This window comes from Apteryx rowi, unplaced genomic scaffold (assembly GCF_003343035.1).
Source record: "Apteryx rowi isolate R43461 unplaced genomic scaffold, aptRow1 scaffold_62, whole genome shotgun sequence".
Taxonomy (NCBI): Eukaryota; Metazoa; Chordata; class Aves; order Apterygiformes; family Apterygidae; genus Apteryx; species Apteryx rowi.
Window position 1 is genome coordinate 1,702,351 of NW_020450894.1, and position 20,815 is coordinate 1,723,165.

The 20,815-nt window shown below is 36.2% G+C and overlaps 1 protein-coding gene across 5 annotated transcripts in view; it reads right to left on the bottom strand.

Moving 5' to 3' along the window:
* Positions 1-968: 968 nt before the first annotated feature.
* The window catches only part of KDM7A (lysine demethylase 7A), a 67,951-nt gene continuing 48,104 nt past the window's right edge, over positions 969-20,815 (bottom strand). For 3 of the 5 annotated variants that reach the window (XM_026083859.1, XM_026083862.1, XM_026083861.1), the window contains 10 exons: positions 20,701-20,790; positions 19,581-19,790; positions 17,948-18,072; positions 17,251-17,408; positions 15,335-15,432; positions 12,826-12,974; positions 12,466-12,674; positions 10,776-10,861; positions 9,337-9,613; positions 969-8,583 (listed from right to left, as the gene is read on the bottom strand). In XM_026083859.1, the coding sequence (XP_025939644.1) occupies positions 8,489-8,583; positions 9,337-9,613; positions 10,776-10,861; positions 12,466-12,674; positions 12,826-12,974; positions 15,335-15,432; positions 17,251-17,408; positions 17,948-18,072; positions 19,581-19,790; positions 20,701-20,790 (1,497 nt within the window). In that variant the 3' untranslated portion in view covers positions 969-8,488. The remainder of the gene's footprint in view (positions 8,584-9,336; positions 9,614-10,775; positions 10,862-12,465; positions 12,675-12,825; positions 12,975-15,334; positions 15,433-17,250; positions 17,409-17,947; positions 18,073-19,580; positions 19,791-20,700; positions 20,791-20,815) is intronic. The other 2 variants (XR_003256356.1, XM_026083860.1) reach the window with 2 other exon arrangements.

Sequence of the window (20,815 nt, forward strand, 5' to 3'; positions counted from 1 at the left end):
GCCACAAAAGAGGTACATTAAACAATGTTCTTGTTTTTTCCCAAAGCATCTCACTAATGCCCCTCTTCTGAGCTGCTGAAAAAGCCTGGGGAGAAAGAAATCATTCAGATGCCATGTCCCATTTAATGCTTGGTCTCCCTCCTAAGACTATGACAATTTAGCATCACTTGTGGCACTTAGTGTTATGACAGGCACATCTGTCCACTAGTCTTTGGAATATGATCAACTCATTTCACAGTAGCCCACTACACAGCTAATAGACTCCCCCGCCAAGGACTTGGGCTGAATATGAACAGACCCAGAAGCAAAGAGACTGCTTGCAATACTACCTCATATCTGAGCCATCCAGTTCTTTCTAACATCTCTTTTAGGACATTCAGTTTATATGGTAAACATGCTCTTTGAATGCTCAAGAGGTATAGCCTTGTGGAAATACAGAAGTGGGCTGCCTCTCAAGAAGCAGCATGTTAACCACATGGAAAGGGCTCTGGTCAACAATTCTCACATGACAAAATTTAAAACAACTCCTACTACTGCTGGTCGGGCACAGCAAAATGCTGACTGGGCCAGACCTGTAACTGATCTGTTCAGGGATCCTTCGTAAAAATGTGAAAATTTTGTCAGTAACTAATAATCAACAATTTAAGAATGAAGCACATGATTTAGTATGTTTTTCAAATGAATGCTAGCATGAAAAACTCTCTAATTAAAGCACATTTCCATAGCAAAGATCTTACCTTAGGACACTAGAGTAGCAGGTACAAAAGTTTTGTTGGCTTTTGGTTTTACCAGAACAAAAAGCTGACTTGCATCTTCATGACTTACCAAAGCATACAGCAAACATTTCTTACAGATAAACCTATGTTCTCTCACCATGGGTGGGAACTTTACATGCATTCATTGCAGCAAATAAAACTTATTTCTTATTAGAAATAAACTTCCAGGCAAAGCATCACAAACAAGCAGACTCTTTGTATATGGTACTTTTAGTTGACTTGTATGTTCCAAAGAAGAATATTTTTTCCAAGACCAAAGTAAATACAGTAGGAACAGTACAGATAAATAGATCTATTAAGCCAAACAAAATTCTTCAAGTTTGCAGTACTTATTTTAAAGACTGAATAAAATTTGCTTCAGAGAAATCAGACCTTAGTTTAGACTAAGTAAACTGACCTATGAATCTGCTGTAAGGTGGAATATTATGAGCTCTGGCAATGAAAGACTTCATTCATCGTCTTATCACCGGTCGGTTCTACTGCAGGTGAACATTTTAGCTGTTGACTGCTGTAAAAACAAGTGTGTTTAAAATGCCTGGTCATAATCAAAGCGAGTAATAATATCATTCCAGCTTTTCTGTTTTAGTCCTCATTAACTTTTGGGTTGAGACAGCTGACAATACTTACCAGTGGTAAAAGCATAAATTCAAGGGCTCCCAGGAGAAATACTTCTATATAAAGGAAAAAAAAGTTCCTATAGAAACCAACACTAAGAATGATTCACTTCCCCATATTCATCCTACTAGCCAGGTTTCCATGAGTAATCCAAAGTTATATCTAAACAAGAAAAGATTTGATTGAACGTGTAAACTAATTAGCGAACACAATAGCTTCACAACTTGAGCAGGTGATGGCAAACCCTTTAGCGAAAGAGCTGACCTTCGCTAAATGTACACAAAGCCAAGGTTGTAGGCACTCTACTGAGGAGACTACCTCAAATGCAGTAAAAACTGCTGATTTAAAATAAATTAAAAAAAAAATTAAGGCAATGAAAAAACATCTTCTGATACTAAGGGTATCTTGCCCATTCCTTGACTACAGAAACTCAGCTATTTTGCCATATTTGGCAGCCTTGAAATCCTTAAAATCCATCTGTCTATGAGGAAAGAACAATCCAGGTACTTTACCACCCTCCCCAAAAAGAAAAGCAGAAAACCAGAAACACTCAGTGTTAAAGGAAATACAGAAATGCTGATCCAGGTGCTGAATGCTATCCAATAGCTTTTAAAGCAGCACTTTCAGATCTTTATCACAGATTTTCCAGTGTCCTATCCTACCCAACATACAGTGGTCATAGGGAAAGGCTCTGGAGTATAACTGGTAAAGGCTAAAGGACATACAGTAAATTCGGTTATATGGGTTTTTATATAGGTATTTATTTGAATTCCACTGAGACTCACTATTATCTTCTGTTAAGTCCACCACTTTAAGTTCAAAACACTATTATAAACAGTGAGTTCACTGTGAGAAATTCAAATCAGTCTATCTGATGAAAATGCCTAGGGTTGCAGCATTGTTTTTGACCAATTACAGCGATGAATGCTTTTTTAAAATATGTGATTGCTCTGATAGACTAACAGCTCCTTCACATCTTTGGCATATCTCTGGCTAACCAAATTTAAAATGCGTTTTAACACATGAATTCAAAAACTGTAAAAGGCACATCAAAATACAACCAGGAGCTCATTTATGTACATTTAAATATTTAATCTTTATGTTCCGTACTTAAATTATGATTTTTCCTCATGATTTCTTACTCCACTCAAACTAAATTTGTTTGGAAAAAGCACAGAAGTTTCTGCTCCCAAATTTAGAAAACTACCATGCTTTACACTTTAGGCCACAGAACTCATTAGTTTGTTGTTATTTTTAAAAGCTATTTCAATCTTATACTTGAGCAGCATACAGTTTGACAAGGACAGCGTTCTTGCTCTTTGTCTGTAAAGCACCCAGCACAATGGAGTCCTCGTCTGTGAGCAGAGCTCCTGAACATTATAGTTGACAGTAAATTCTTTGTAAACTCAAAGCAGCCCAAGAAGAAAACTTGAGCAGCTGCTTAGGATGCTCAAATCAAACACCTTTTGCCATCTGGTTCTTCCAATCCCATTGTTGCATCGTTTAGCCAAGGCTCTCATAAAACAGCCATCACTGGAACCTAAGCATCTGTCCATATGTAGCACTGAAGCTCAGTAGCATGGCACACTATTTGCTAGAGAAGAAAATGCATTACACTAAGTCTGAATGCAACACAGTAGTGCTTCCATTACCCCCAAGCAGAGCACCCATCCAGAAATGCTGCACTGTCATATGGAGTCAAAACAGGGAGCACTGAAGACTGTAAAACAGAAGATGACATGTTGTGGGAGAAATCAGCAGAGAAGCCACCCAGGATAAAAGCAAGCAAGACAAAATGAGCAAAAGGGTGCAAGAGAAATCTCTTCTACCAGGAACAGCACACTACTTAAGGAAAAAAAATTGAGAAATGAGTCAGTCATCAGAAGCATGAGGCAAATCTGAACAAAAACCAAGAGCGAGAAGAACAGAAGAACATTTCTTTTGACACCCTGCTTACAATTTACACCTACTTCTCTAGATCTCTAATATGACAAACCACAGAACATCCCCATCTCCCCTTAATATATTAGGATTCAAAAAGAATATACACATCATCACAAAATGCATTTAGTTGCCATATAATATACTTGGATTGAAATGAAATTTGCACTTTGAGAAATAAAAAGAATATGAGAATATTCGTTCTCACATTTCTCCAGGAAGAGTCGTCTCAAAAAAGTGATGAATAAAGGGCACAGAAATCAGAACTAGAAAAGCATTTTTCTCCTCAAGACATTCTATACAACTTTCTGTATTTACACTGAAGCAAATGAGAAGTCTGAAGAAATTAAACACTTTAGAGTGCTAAAATCAAAACATAAGCAATACAATTTTTTAATTTCAGTATTTTAAAGTACAGAAAGTGGAAACTATGAATATCAAATACAAATTTAAACAAAGCCACTTGTCCTCCCCTAGAATAATCAATGTGAACTACTTATAGAAACTTACAAATTTAAAGTAAAACTGAAACAAAATAAATACTGTACATACACTTTCCCTGCCTGCAGGCAAAAGAGGATGGGAAATACTGTTATGAATTGAAAAAAATGCTCTTAAAGCTGCAGCATCCCATTTCCCAGCCAAATACTTAACACAGTAGTGCGTTTCTTTAAAAAGGAAGACACACATACACCGACCCCTACTGAGCAGACAAGCTAGTCTTTTCAGAGACATTAGAAAGAAAGACAGAAATTAGACTATGAGAGTAGAAAAAGGAGAGGAAAAGACAAACAGGCTAGCAAAACATTACTACAAAACTAGTAAATATAGCCAAGAACTATCTCCTTTTTTCAAATTTCATGTTTTTTGTTGTTTTTTTTTCAAGAAAGATATGCCAAGGAATTGGCAACAACAGACATTTCCCAGCAGAAGTGACAATACATACCAATATAATCTCTTAAAGTGATCCCTTTCATTCTCTTCCCACAACATGAAATTCTTATGGCTTAATTTATATTAAAGTAGAAAAAAGTCTTTTTCCAAAAAGAAATGCAGTATGTGAAGAACACGCATTTCCTTATCAGTGCTACTTATATTTCCCATCCATTGCATGATTTATCACTCATTTGCTCTCAAAAATTGGGTTATTTGGTTTTTTTTTTTCTTTTTCTTGTTTTCTGGAAAAATGGATGTTGCAGCTTTTAATCTTGTTTAACCACAAACAGTAAGGCCCTTAGTTCCATTTATATTTCTTCTGTGAAACAGAGCAGCTCTGGGCTCACTCAATCCCAGAAGCCACAAACAGCTTTTAATGGTCCGGAAGTATCATGTGAATAACTCCGAAAAGACACTAGATTTGGGCTGGGGGTGGGGGGGGATAAAGGGAGACATGGGCACATGGAGCCTAAAGAGGGCACTAGTTATAGTACCAGTTCATTCTAGCTTCAGCTCTGCTTAGTCTCCACAATTACCAAACGGGGGTTAGCAAGATGCAGTTCAGCACTGACTCTGAAATCCTGCAAAAAGTTTCAACATTTACAACTTCATGGCCTTGTGAATGAGGATAGCTTATGCCACATAGCAAAGCCTAGGGAAAGCTGAAGCTCTCTAAAAGGTGATCATGACACTGTGCTCTCTTATCTCTATTAAAGGTAACACAAGAATTTCAACTACTCCCCCCAAAAAAAGAAAAAAAACAAAACCCCCCAAACCTCTATGTGATCAGAAAGTAACAACTGTGAACATCTAACCCTTTCAAAATTGTTTTTAAGAATGGATTCATGTAGAGTATTACAGGTTGCATAGGTAATCTACATCAGAGGTCATTAAAGGCTACCCTGTAGCCAGGGTTTATTAGCAAGTATAGTAGGAGGAGAAAAGGGAAAGTTGCTGGAAGAATCTTTGATATAGTTTCTAGGTGGTCTTTTAATTTTCATGTTTTTTTAAAAAATTGCAGGAACTTGAGAACTTAGAGAACAGTAAGACTACTTCATTTCCTATTGTTCTGTCTGCCTGCCAACAAAAAACGTTAAAGTTTTATGTCAAATCCAAGTTTCTTGACTTTTTTGAAAATATTTTCCTTGAAAATGAGTTACCACAGTAGGCTTAATTCTCTGGGTTGTCCATTCAGTGTTCCCCACTCCTCCCCCATAACCCTCCTCCATCCCTAGAGTGTGGCATCAAGAAAAAAAAAATAGGGCTTTCTCTCTCCACTACTACAACACGAGGTTCAGTCCATCTACAAAAAGATCGGTGCAGTAGTGTTTTCATCTAGAACACAATAAAAATATTCCTACATACAAGTACACAAAACAAGTGAGGTCACCACATCCTCTTCATGAGCTACCAGGAGACTTTTTTTTTTTTTTTTTTTTTTTAATACTAGCTTATCATGGCAAATTCTTTTAAATAACCTTTTTGAGGTGGAACATCAAAGTTTTAAAAGTAGACTTCTGGTGGAAGCATGGATATCTGAAGAAAATGGTAATGAACCTCTGCCTCTTGACAGCCTATGAAGAGACTATTACGTAAACTCACAACAGTGGAGAGCCACTTCAAAAAAAAGGGAGAAAGAAGGATAAAGAAAGAAAAAAAAAACAAGACAAAATAATATACATGGGTCCAGCCAAGTCTGTGTTCCAACTGTAAGATACAGATAAATAATGAAAATCATCGGAAAAGAGACCTCTTATATGTCACATAGACAGCAAGAAGGTATAATTCATATTTCAAAATTCCTTACTCCAGATTCTATTCTGGCATATAATTCTATTTCAGATTAGCGTCCTCAAAAATCTGCCTTTAAGGAGAGCTGACTTCATCCCCCTCTGATTTTGCTGGCTGCCCTAACCAGGAATTTTCTGCATTTAAAAATTAAACAGCCAGCAGGAAGAAAGCAGTTTGGTTCTATATGCTAAAGCTAGAACAGTTTTCGAAGCTTGGCAGGCATGAACCAATTTGCTCAAGCTTAAACAAAGAGAACATTTATAAGGGCATATAATTTTAAATTATATTGATGACACATATGAGAAGACAGTTTAAGTATTCTCTCTTGACTATTTCCAACTGGAAAATGTAGCACCTAAGAAAAAGCAAGTAGTTATGGCCACTTTCAGCATCTGTACAGAAACTGTTAGCTTATCTTCTGCTATTTGGTAATCTTATCTCCACTGCTTACTGGGGGAGGTCCTGGTTTTGTGAAACCATAATTAGAAAACAGCAAAAGAAAAAAAAAAAAAATCACACGCACACACACGCACCCCTGTAAAGTCAAGTCAACATAATGCAAAAGCAGGGCTGCAAAGAATGCTTGTAAGATACCATTTTCAAGCTCTGGAGGAAGTTAAGCCATAAAAGCTACCTGACTTATTTGAAATTACATTGTATTTTGATATTTCTCAATTTAGAAACAAGATAACATAGTGCTGAACAGTTTTGACCCTGCAATAATAAAAAACACCTGACATCAGAACTTTTTCCATAAATTTCTAAAGGCATTCATAATCTAGTCTAGACAAAAATAGCTCTGCACAAATATTCTGGAAAGCCAAACTGAATTTGTTTTTAAACCACAGTAAAAGAAAATTCCAGTATAGAATATGGAGGAAGGAAAAGCTGGTATGTAAATTCAAAACAATTCAATGAAATGGACAGCTAAGCCTGAGTACTTTTAGTCTTAGCAAGCATTAAAAAAAAAAAAAAAAAAAAGAAAAAAAAAAAAGAAAACACCTTATCACTAGCATATTAAATGTTTTCATTTTGGCTGGACCCTGCAAAATGCCCTTTTTCTAAAATCAAGTAAAAGTATTCCCCTTTCCACCTTCATTCCCATTCCCCAAAAGTTAAATATTTACTTTTATATTACAGAAAAATACAAATCTTAAATCAAAGTTATTTACAGTAATTCAGAATTGGCATTTGCTATCAGCTCTGTGTGAAACCTGACACAAATGATCATTCTGATACCAGTAAGCTACTTAACACTTATATATGCACCATTTAAGACTTTTAATTAGCTGTCACATCCAGCTTTGAAAGCAACACACATTCTCCTGCCTTCCTGACTCCTCAGTAAAATGTATTTAAAGTACAATAATAATATTTTAATGCTCCTTCCATGCTACTTTAAGTAATATGCCAAATCTTAAGACTGCAATGTCTATCTTAAGAGTTATTTCAGAATAATTGTTCTGAAGAAATATGCATCTTAACTCATCTCCCCATTCCTCCAATAAGATATATGAAGATTCCCTCCTTTGTACCAACATTTAAATAATCTGTATAAATACAATTTCAGGGAGCCTTTTTTTACAGGAGAAAACCATCATGGCTAGATCAAACATCACACCAGGAGTAAAAGTATAAACTCCAATTTGAAGGGGTGCAGTTTAAAACAAGTTAGCTACTGGACTGACATAAGAAGATTCTTCTGTCTTTAGGAGAGTCTCTTCTAGTCCATCAAATAAATAAATCTGTATAAAAGAGGACAGGTCAAAAAATAATCAAGCTGGCAGAGAATACGCACCTTACAAGTCAACAAAAGCCCAGCCAACAGCTTATAAAGAGCAGGAAAAAATAAGATTCCATATGCCTTAATTTAAAAATAATTAATAATGCATCTTACCCCTATTTAAGACTATAACCTGAATATCAAATTTAGGAGTCCAGACTAATCATCATTAATGTGGCTCTCCACTGCACCAAACATACATTATCAAAACAATTAAAAACTTTCACATTCTTAAATCTAAATTAATAACCCCCACAAAAAAGTCTTCCAAATAAATAGGTTTTTTTTAAATGAATTTAAAAGTTGTCAAAATCTATCAGAAATAAATTATTGATAAACCACCTTCATCATCTTCCCCTCATGAATTAGGTCAGACACTACCAGCAACAAATGATATTCAAGCCCTGATGAGAGACTATTTCTCAGTCCATGTCTCTCTGAAGATTTCCCCATTCCCATATGGTTATTGCTGAGCAGGTGTGGCACAGTGAAAATGCAGCATTGGGTTTTTTTTGTTCATCAGGCAGTGTTTTATATGGTACATGCAAGTCTGCTTCAAGCAGAGGATTAACAGCAGCTCCAGGCTCTGTTGACCTCAATACTGGTCTGTGTAGGAAAGACAGCAGTAGTAGAAGTAGCAGCTACATTAAACAAAGAAGCGTGCATGGCCATTTCGGTTCAGCTTCAAGATCTTCCCAAGGCGCTGTTTAGCGGTTGCCATTCCTTTCTTTGGACGTTTGCCTGAAAAATGAAATCCAGTACCTCAGAACAGAATTTTGTCACAATAGAAACAAAGATGAGACCCAGCTTGGTCAAGCTGAAGCAGGCAAAATTTTCACCTCAATCACTTTCAGAAAATGCTTTTCACTTGTCAATTTTAGAGCAAACAATCAGTGAACTGGAATTTTGGGAAAAGCAGGGATTGTTTCTCCTAAACTCTGGTCAGCTTTATCATAGATAAAGTGATATTATTTCCAAATATTTCTAGTCTGGGGAAGGACAGGAGGTGGGGTGAGGGAGAACCTGAACTGAGCTCTCTGAATTTTACTCAAGGAAATTATTCCTGTAAGTTATATGAGTACAAAGCCAAATAGCACAGTCATCAGAATATTTTTGAAGTGTCACAGTTTTTAAACCTGAACTTAGAGGAACAAATCTGATTTAGATCAATGTTTTAGAGTACAGTTGTGGTTCTGTCTGTTTTGATCCCTTTTATAATGCATAACAGATATATCTGCAGAGATGCAACGGTAACTATGAAGGTTTCTGTTGTGCTTGCACCCAGTTAGCTCTCTTAGTCCTTCCTATATACATTCCATGCCAAAATTTGAGTGTGTTCAGGATGCCCATTTTATATTTTCCTCAAGGTCCAAGTCTGTCCTTTCTGCAATTTCTGCATCTAACAGCTATTCTTGATGTTTATAGGCTCCTTTTCTTAGTCTTTCCCCTGCCTCCCTCCTTTCCTGGCAAGAGGGCAACAGAGATGAACATTACCTTTTGTCGCCTGGTTGCTGATAGGGGGTGGATTTGATGCTGGCCTCTTGGTTGGATGAAGTGGTACAGACAAGGATGTTTCACCATATGGCCTGTCAGGACTAAGACTGCCATCGCTCAGCCGGCATTCTCCTTGAATTAGATTGGAGTCTCGAGTATACTTGCCATGCTGAAAACTCAAGCCATTGTTGTGGACTATATTCCTGTTTTCCTGAACCTTATGACCAGCTTCTGATGCACCCTCTTTCTTGACATATTTTTGCATTTTACTTGTATCCTGGAATAGAAATGAGGAGAAGAAGAAGGGGAAAAAATGTGAAAGTTAATAGCTTCTGGATAAAAGTTCACTGTAGTTTTTTCTAATTATACTAATATATCTTAAGAAAAAAAAAAATTTAGTTCCAACAGTGTCCATCTGCTTTATCATGTCACCATTTCTGCTAGTATAGATACCTCTTAAAATAAGATAGCACAATATAATACCTCTGTACAACTTTCTCCATAAGCACTTAAAGACAATGAAATAGATTAAAATCAGAAAGTACAGAAACTGAGTATGCTAGTATGCATAACTAGTTTGCAGTGATCAAAACAAATGCAATTGCTCTGGATTTAACTGACTACTGTAACAGCTATATCATAACCATTGACAATTTAAACAGGCAATTTGTTTTCAATATTCAGCTGATGAGAGAACAAATTCTAAATTGAGAATTATAAACTGTAAAGAATATCACGCAGTTCAGCGTTCCTAGAGAAAAATCTATAAATTATGCAATTAAAATACAGCTAAACAGCACTGGTACTTTGCAACTTGAATTGTTCCTAAGATTTCTACCATACACAATGTTAGATACACCTATCAGAAAATATCAGAAAGTTTAGAGAGTAAGATACATAACTTTTCATTTATACGTTCTTTGCTGGATTCCACTTATACTTCAGAAAGCAAAAATATTCCTACTGGCAGGCTGTTGAAAAGCCATACAAGTTTGGCAGTGCAAGTTTCCTAGGCAGGTATCTTTACTATAAATACTACCAAAGAGTTCTGCTCCTCCTGATGCTCTGGTTGAGAATAATAATGGACAAACAATACAGTGCTTCACCAGTTAGACTGAATGTAAATTCTTTTTTTTTCTTTTTTCTTCAAGATGTTGTTTTGAGCATCTCCATGCTAGGCACTATGACAGAAGAGAGTTTGGGAGGAGCAGAAGAGAAACGAAAGAGAGGAGCATCACAGAAATATAGTTTCCAGTTACCAGGACCAGTATTATCTACTATCAGATATGCTTGTATGTATGTAAGATGCGCTTCTGGCTTGTATGTATTTATGTGCTAGTCTGGAAAGACCTGCCCACTCTGTTTACTTTCTGTGCTTACAACTTCACGACCTTTTTTTCTAGAAAAATGTGTTTAAAATGTTTAAAATATTGCTTTACCTGAGGGGTAATCCTGGAAGCTTCATTCAGCTGTCTAGCCCATGTTGAAGTCCCCAGGTCTCTTTCCTCTTCCCTCACAGACCTACCTAAAAAGAAGTTCAACAAGCTTAAATTTTGAAATCAATAATGACGAATATAACAGTTAATTACACATTTGATTAAGTTCAAAATTAAGACAAAAAAAAACAATGGAAAAATATTTCCTTGACGCCGAATAAAAGTTTTTAAGATCTGTTTCATTCTATAGACTACACTGGAAAAAAAAATTCACAATATAAATACAACTAAAGATATATATGCATCCATAAAAAGGTCAGATGAACATGACCATTCAAATTTGAAAGAAATGATATGGAAGAGAGCTTACCTTCTTTGCTACCTTTTTCAGTTTCTCTACCATGTTTTTGTATCATTAGGAGTTCATGCAAAGATGGAGACTGTCTTTAATTTACAGTTACTATCGACTGTTTTCTTTCTAAATGCTGATGTGCTATTCAGGTACACAAAACAGAACAGACTCTACACTTACCATGAAAGTATCTGCATTGAAAACAAATTTACAATACAGTTAACTGGTAAAACTTAAAACATCCCAGGACATCAATTGATTTCAAATTTGTAAGGACTGAAAGGTCTTGCAAAATATTGATAAGCTATGAAGCACTGAGCTTCGTCTTTTTTACCCCTGGAGTTCGACATAGAAACCCGGTTATTACTTTTTTCAGAAAGTTGTAAAAATGAAAAGGCACTGTGTGTCTGCATGGTTTGTTGTTGGTTTGGGGGGTTGTTTTTTTAAAGACATACAGCTTTGGCTTTCTGAACATAGTCCCTGAAGTCACATTTGGCTTTCCTGTTACCTACTTACACAAGAAATCAACATACTATTATTTGTTTGAATTAATGCTCTCTCTGCTGGTGGGGATCTATTATATTCCATATCAACCAAGCCATAATCATCTTCCATTCCACTCCCATATGAAGAATTTTCAAGCACAGTGACTCTTTTTCTCTCTGTTCCAAAGTGATTTTGATTCCTTTAAGGAAATTAGTGGCAATGCTCTGTTGTCTGTCATTCCCAAAACGCATTTAACAGAATCTGTTTTCTTCAGACATTGAAATGCCCTGACCGAAACAATCGCCTCTGGATTCTCCTCTTCAAGACTAGAGTTCTCTTTGCTGCCCCGGTGACAGCACAGACCTACCAACCTGTTCTTCCAATGGAAGTTTCAATTTACTGGACTGCATTCACAGCGGAATTTCAGAAATAAAGCCAAATGTGCCTTCCAAAGACACAAGAAATACGAAAAGCCATAAAGCAGATTCCTACGTAACACACTTCTAAAACACACACACGATAAAAGCTGCAACTGTGTAGTCTGTGAATCTTCCTTTTTGAAGGAGATTACACTTCTAACCTAGCCATAACTTTTAAACTCTTGTAAAGCTGCCACAAAACATTTAAATAGCAATATTTAGGAGATGGATCTTGATGACCTCTCAAGCTAAATTTGTCCCAATTTTCAGAAGTTACATTTATTTTTTTATAGAAAAAAAAACAAAACACTTTTTAAAAGTTGGTCTTATTTGCTTCAAAACTTCACTGCAAATCTAAAAACCTAACTTTAAGTACTTATTCTGAATAGTTTGTCCAACAACAGACAACAGCAGTGTAATTAATTCAGGTACCTACCACATTCTACTGCTTTGTGGCTCTGAGATGGCTGTTTGTCTTTATGCCTACTTCTGGGGTAGCTTCTGTGTTCCTGAAGAGAGAGTCTTTTGTCTGTGCAGTCTGTGCTTTGTGTGTGACCTGGTAAACATGTGGTATAGTGCAATCCTGCCATAGAAAGCATGCCCTGAATAGCTTCTTCTTCTGTACTTGTCGAGGTAGGATAGTCCCTAGAAAAATACAGGCGTGTTAAGCAGTTCAATACAGAATCCAAAATTTCTCTGAAGGAATTATTTTTATATTCATATAAAGCAGAACCATACATATTTGTGGGGAAAGGTCTAACATTAATTTATAAACAAATCCCGCCAACATGCTTACTTTTTACTGGGAGTTTCATTTCTAGATGGCTTCTGGGTAGTTTGACAAAGGTCTCTCGTAACCTTAGATTCCTCTTTGAAATTTGATGTTACTTCCTGTTTCTCTTCATCACCTGAGCTTTCTGACTCCTCTGTGGAGAAATTCTTCTGCTGGAACAAGAACAAACAGTATACAGAACGGTCATCATGCCTCCTAAAGTAGGACTGCTACTTTAATTCATGCTAAAGGAGAAATTCTAAAACTTCTAAGTCCAACTTTCAGATATATATAGTATTCAGAATGCAATTAATCTGAATATAGGAATGGAAATCCTATATATCCAAATCTTGTGACACTGATTTAAGGGAGTGCATGCTTCAGCAATATGGACAGCACCTCCAAAATCTATTTTATTACAGAAAACACTACACATTTTAAGCCAAACACAAATCATTTTATTCTCCTTAATGAGAGTAATAACTATGCTTATCTTCTGTGCTCAAATTGGAGAAAAAAAATCCATCCAAGTAGGGTTCCAAGCAGCAGCCCAGAACTGATACCTATTACAGGTAAGAAGACATATCCTACCCTCAGGTGATAGCTTCTGGTTCCTGCTCTCACAAATGCAAGATAAGAGAGATGCTACTGATTGAAGTTATGAGCGACAGAAGCTCTCAGGTAAGTCCAAAACACACTAGGAGCAGAGACACAGCAGCTGCTGTCTCTCTTACAGTGGCAAAGCCCTCATTTCATGAATGGAAGAGCTTCCCAGCTCCCCTGGAGATTACAGCTTGTATGAGAAGAGCCTCTCAAAGGCGAAACAAACATATCTGACTCAACACACCTTCAGGTGAAGCAAGGGCTCCAACAGACATGTTCATCTCAGTAATTCAGACTAATCTGTTTTCAAGTACAGAAAGAATATACTTTTTTTCAAGTTATAAACTCAACACGATATTCAATAAAAACATTAGAAATGGAAGATGAGAACATGGAAGAGTCATAGTCTTGTAAGACTGCCACCACTATTCCCATCATCAAAACATAGCTGGAATGTATGTCAGTGCTTCAGACCACTGAGAAACAGTTACATACAAGAGCTTCATTTGCAAGGGCAGCTTGTTAATCTTTGACACCTGGAAAGTTGCACAAATGAGCAATTGTATTATAAATACAACTGAATGTTAGTAAGAAAGCTCTTATCCCATTTTTTTAAGATCTTCTTCAGTGAGATACAAAAATATAAAAGGGATTTATGGAAGCTACTGAAATACTTCATTCTGGATATATCCCTACAAAAAACAGATTTAAACTGGCAGAAAAATTATTCTATTAGATGCTATTAGAAACTACAAAGTAGAATATAGAGGGAACTAAGAGAATCAACGGCATTTATACAAAACCGTTCAGTGAACATCAGAATGATTCAATGTTGGATATATGCTCCTATAAAGAAGGAAAACATTCTTGCCAAATAACTATTGATTCTGTTTCATAAAAACAAACAACAACAAACTGCTGAGCCAAAGTTGCTGACAATGCAGGTTAGGAAATCAGAAGAAGCCACATCAAGGAGGTTCTTCTCACTTATTCCAACATCTAAATACAGTAATGAGGGGAGACAACAAATATTAAGTATACATCTTGACTCCCACAGCAAAAGTGGGAATTTAAAGACTTACTGTAAATACAGATAATCTTATAATAGGCTGAAATCAAAAGCGAGACCAAGGCATTAGCTTTTCAGCAGCACACAACAAAATTTTTAGGTAATCACTTTACTCTACTCGCATCTAACTGCTATCCAAGTAAAATTGAAGTTAGTAGGTCAGAGCATAACTTTGCAAGGGAGAAACTGATAAAATATTTGCATATACATATACACATTTTTAATTACTAAAACTTGTATTAAGATACATGTGTTTAAATATGCGTGTGTGTGTGTGTGTGCGCAAGCATGCACACACACACACACACTCAAATTTTGTTCACTTGTAAAGAAAGCACTACAGTCTAGATCCTCAAATGGAGGGTCACTATTTAAGTAGACTCAAACACCTCAATATGATCTAGGCACTTAAGCTTATTAAAAAAAATTAAAGGCCTATAAGACTGTTTCCATTTCAGCATGCTCTAAAGTGAAGTTGCATGGCAAATACTCTTAATTCTATTGATGAAATCTAGATTTATTTATGGAAGAAATAAACAAAGCAACTAGGACCTAACTTTTTTCAGCCTCTGCATGCTCCAGAGCAGGGCTTATCCTTTGCCAACTACACCTTAATGACAAACAAGATCGTAACGCCTGTCTCAACAGGGCATCTCTTGCCAATTTTCTCAAGACTAAAATAAATGAAGAATGATGTAGAAGTGTGAATTTGTGATAATTTGAGATAGGAACTTGTACAAGAATTAAATATTTTGTTATTGTTCTTTTAACGCAAATTTTGATCAGGTAAATTCGAAATAAGTCAGTAAAATTATATTTAATTACCACTTCGTTAGCTTTTGTGACTTTTTCTAGCCATACCTGTGTAGTGCAATCAGGCTCAGATTCTTCTGAATCAGAAATATCAGAGTACTCTGAGGATCCATTCCTGAGTTCTGATTTCACACTTTCAAAGAACACTGAGAAGGAAAAAATTAAAAGAAAAAGAAGTTATTATGTGCAATAGTTAACATTTATTTTTTAAGTAAAGAAAATAAACACATTTATTTTTAACAGCTTGTATAACAAAAGCACAGTGATTTGGTTCACAAGTCAAATTTGCTCAAAACTCTAATAAGTTGTCTACTGTTCACCAGTTCACTTCCAAAGTGGCTCACTGGATGAAGGCAGAGAAAAAGAAATCTGTCTATAAGATCAGACTAAGCTACAGTGAATTCCAAAAATATCTTAAATCACCTTCCCTCCACCCATCCAAAGGATCTTGCTCTATTAAAATCTGAGTAGAATGGCTTGATCTTTGTCTCACTAATAACACTTGGTCGCTAGACTAGAACCATTGCATGACATGCAAAGCTGTACCGAGCTTGAACTCATCTGTTTCAAGGCACTGCTCTACAGACATTGTCTCTTGGCCTAAATCCTAGTAAGAACAATGTAAGGCGCATCTGTTATAGAAAAAGTTAGTTCTTTATGGAATTCTCTACAGAAGAAAATTTTCTCCCTCTGTTTAAACCTTCAGTTAAGGCAAAGTAACACAACCAAGTTTAAGTGACTTTTAATAAGGAAGTTTGAAGACTGTCACTATTCAATTACAAATGTTAGCGAAACCTTGAATGCTCAATTGCTGGAAAAAACAATTTCAGCTTTCACTTCTAGTTTTAAGTATATTTGTTACATTTACATTCAACACTGCCAAATTCATTCAGCATCAAATAAGCACAACAATTTTGAAGATAATCTACCGTTACTCTGTATGACTGAATATTTGCTTCAAGTGTAAAATTTGGTTTAATTTTTGAAGCAGACAAGCACTGCATAGTGGGTGCCTAGCCTTCACTCAACAAGCCATTTGTCTTGTTGGTTCATGACTACACAAGAGGGATCCGTTTCCTGTGCAGATTTTTTTTTTTAAATATTGTCCTCTGCGACCTTTGAAAGCACATTCAACAGCGACTACAAATTGCTTTGTTAAGGAAAATAATTAAATATTTTATCCAGGCTGACAACGGACTCATGAATGTTGTTACAGATGTGCAGGAAACCAAAGGAACTGTAAGTCTCAAGAGGACTCTCGTTATCTTATAAACGTTGACCTCAGTTTCCTAATACGTATCCTATGAGCCCTTGTGAGCTCTACTGTGAAAGGATGTGACTTTTATAATTAAACACGGAGCTGAATGAGCTATCTGAAGAACCAATTTGTCAGTGCACACAGCGCTTTAAAAGTAAGCAATGGAAACAGGCATCCAGAATTGATATGTTACTAATACAACGTATAATGAGCTCACACTGGCAAAAAGACTTGAGGCTACAGAAAGATAGGAAAGATCAACTTCTAGTCAAGTAGGATTTAGATATAAAGTATTGGAATGAGGGGTTGAAGTGTTTCACAGTTTCTGGACTAATTTAACTTCTTCCCCAGATTACTGCAAAGGTTGAAAACATGTGGGAGCAGTTTTATTTATGCTAAATTACGCTTGTTTGCCTATATGGAATTATTCCGGGCATTGGAATTCCTATATGGAACTAGTAAGAACAGTATTCAAGATGGAATTTAGGTAAAAAGATGAGTTTTATTTTTCTACTATAAGCAGTCATTAGCATCTTCAAGTAAAAAAAACTGACAAGTGTATCATTGTAACTTGTAATATTACTTCACTGATCTATTAGTTTATCCTCTTCATACTTCAGCAAAATTTCAGTCAGACTTCACACTAGTTAGATTCTCTTCTAGATCATCAAAATGCTGAACTGACAGGGTTTAAAAGCAAGCTTACTGTTCAGTGGTTTCTGGGCATCTGCATTCCCTTCTCCTTCAAATCCTGAGGTCTGGTCTTCTATCTTAACAGTAGTCTTTTTCGACCTTGTCCTGTCATCTTCATCTTCACTATCTGCTGTGTAAAGACTTCGATCTGTAAATGGCCGTCTCTCATCTCTGTCTCACAAAAAAAAAAAAAAAAAATCAAGCATGTAGGCATGTTGCTCTTACAAACCTGAAGCAATTGTTTTCTTTTCCTTCACTATTTGCAACACTCTGGAGACAAAACAGTAACACTCTCTCACGCTTATCTCGTCATTCACAATTGCATCTACCCCATTTTACTTCCTGTATTGCTATCATTCCTATAAAGACACTGTGTTGACACCAGAGTTTTTAATGAGAATCATTCTAATAAACAGATGGATTCAAAAGCAACCATTTCTAGTTTGAAGCATTCCCTTCAGAAAAAAAACAATTAAGCAACTGAATGGAATGCCATGAGAAAAGAACATGCAGTGCATCTGCTCTTCTTCACTCTCCAACTGTAGCTCCACTAGGGGACAGTAGACACAATCCACTCCTATATTCCTAACATGAATCTTACTGATAGAAGGGAACTCAGAGCTCCATAAACAGAAAAGTGTTATTATAGAGTTAGAGTGTGCCAGTCCATAATGACTAGGAACAAATGATCCACAATCAACCCTTTGTACCTAATTATTCTTCCATTTGACAGCAGAAGGCGAAGATCATTGTCTTTCGTTCGCCATTCAGGTACTGTAGAAGATGGCTGAAAGGGCTTGTTAAATCTCCCGTTCAGTTTCGAGTTTGCTGTATCCTAAAGAAATAAAAAATAAGCAACATTGCTTTTACAAGTTCAATATTTGTTTTCTGTATGCCACAAAAGCTTGAATCCAGTACCAGGATGGTTACCTTTCTATAACCAGCTGAAGCCAAAAACTGGCCAAACAAAACATGATTGGATGTAAGAAAGAGCAAACTGCACCTTCTTCTTTGAATTATCTATAGCCTCTTTAAACATCTATAACTCAACTACAATATCTCTATAATACTCCTTCTGGATAGCCTTTGGAAAATTATTGCTGTACTCAAAATAAAGAAATACCAAGAGAGCAAGGCAAGCCAAAAGCATCACTGGGATGATAAGTAAAGCAACTTCAAAGCTGGATATCTGCTCCCTGGAATTGGTATTCCAGAACTGACTCAGAGGACAGCAAAATGTTTGTAATGGAAACTAACCTGCCATAAGCAGAACTTTCTTAGCTCAAAGCAATTTATGTTCAACTTAAGTTTATCACTAACTGTTTCAGAATTTATGGGCCAAACCAGGAATATGTAAAATAATAAATAAATAAATGAAGTCTATACTTATCACAAACAATGTGTTTCTATGTTAAATGACAATCACTAATACTGCTAAGTGTTTTATTTTAAAAACAATTTGTAGCAGTGAATTCCAGGTTAATTATTTGCAGTAAAATTTAAGTTCAGCTTTTTGTCTTTGGGACTAACTGAATGTTTCTTGTTCATGTCTTATGAATGTCAACAGGAAGACTCAAATCAGTATTTCTACACTATCCATTATTATATATAATTTTAAGACAGTTAGTCCTCTCACAACTAAATATACTCTGCATTTTTTCACTCTTAGCCATTAATCATTCCCATTCTCTCACTCTTTCTCGCATTTCTGTTGTTTTTTTGAAATATGGTCATCAGATCTGAGAAAAAGAACATTTCAGTAGAGTACATTTCGCTCATTTACTCCATGATACCATTGTAGGATGACTACAAAGTCCGCAGCCCCAAACCAGAGACAAGGGTAGCCTTAGGCTTACTGGTAGGGAATCACAGTCATAGAGGAACTAGAAGCATGAAGGGAAAGAGAGGTTAATCAAATTACACTAACTGAACTGTAAGAAACAGCTGCCTAGAAGCACACAGAGAAGTAGTCTGGCCCAGAGCCTCAGAAAATTAGGGCTTTGCAAGCTCCCTCTTCTGCACAGAATTGACTCAAAGTAGCATTTGATAGCTAAGGTAGTCCTAACTAAGAAATTATACTTGCAGTAGGTGTTGGATTCAGGGGACTTCCAGAACCAAAAGGTTAAGTTAACCTACCCAAAAAATTACCAAGGAAGAAAGGGAGAAACTCCTATCAGGCAAACTCAAAAGAGATAAACCAAAGACAAATCTACCTATGTCTCATATGACAAACAGTTGCAGCCTATATTTTTATGCACCTTAACAGTTGTTCCTTTTCAATAGAGATTAGAAATTTATTCTGTTCTGTTTTTATGGTTTTCTTCCATGAAATGTAACACTTGCCTCCTCCCATGGTGACATCTCCAGTCTTTTCAGTACCTCCCTTGTGTGCAGTTCCAGGATGTCCAGATTAGAAGGAGTTTTGGTAGCATGGTCTCGCAGTTTCCTCACCCTTCGTCTGGAATGGTGAGGGGAGGTACTTTCATGTGTAGACCGTGAAGTTGGACATACACCAAGAATTCCCTGAGTTTTAACTGGTTTGCTGTTTTCCTCCTTTAATTGAAAATACATATTTCAGAGTAGTCTCACACAGGCACATTCATATACTTAAGTACTGCTTCCTATTCACCTAACTGAATGAAAACTGTATAAGTAAGATTTTAGATCTTTTAGAGAAGTACTATGTAATTCCTATGGATCTGTACAAGGCTTAGTTCTACAGTTCCTCTTTTCCATTTGAGGCTTTTAAATTCTCCCATAATAGTAGAGTTTAATACCAAAACCTACCACTAACATTTAAGGTTTAATTCCTGAAGGCAGGGTAGGGTATACATGTGCAATACCCAATACGTCAGTATTCTCTGTTTTTCAGCACTGCTCTCTCCACATTTTAATGTGGCAATTTTTTAATAATTAGCATTCATTAAGGAATAAAGGAATAAAATACTGTTATAGGAAGAAGAAAAAGAACACTGACTATACAACAAATAGGGACAAAACATAAGAAAGAGTACAAGAGATATTAATTGGACCAGAGCTCACAGAGAAGGGAGTAGGAGAATGTAATACAGAGAGTACCTTTTAACAATAAAATATTCCCAACAATTATTTTAAGTAGTTTTAAGTGAGAAAAATTTAAAAATAGTGACCTACAAATCACTTCACCATTAAAGATCTTTTTTAAAGAAACACTTAAAGAAAGAAAAAAAGGGCTGGGGGGGGGGAGAGGAGGGGAGTGCAAGAGGGAGAAAAAAGAAAAAGGAAAAACCCTGCTATGCATTTTCTTCATCTGAAAAACTGGTAGCATGGTATTCCCAACAGTTTTCCTCTATGACTTTCTGTTAGAAAATTAGCATTAAATAAAAAGGTGAACACAGTGAATCAAAAGCATAATTATCATGGAACTCCCTGATTCAAAGATTTTTCTCCTGCAAAGTTAAAGTAGGGTTACCTCTGTTCTTACCTCTACAGAGCGAATCACTTTTGAAAGCTCTTTTATGAGATGCCCAGGTCTAATGTTGTCTGGAATTTCAAAGGCATGTTCTGTTACAAGCTGTATGCAAAGGGTGAAGAAAAGA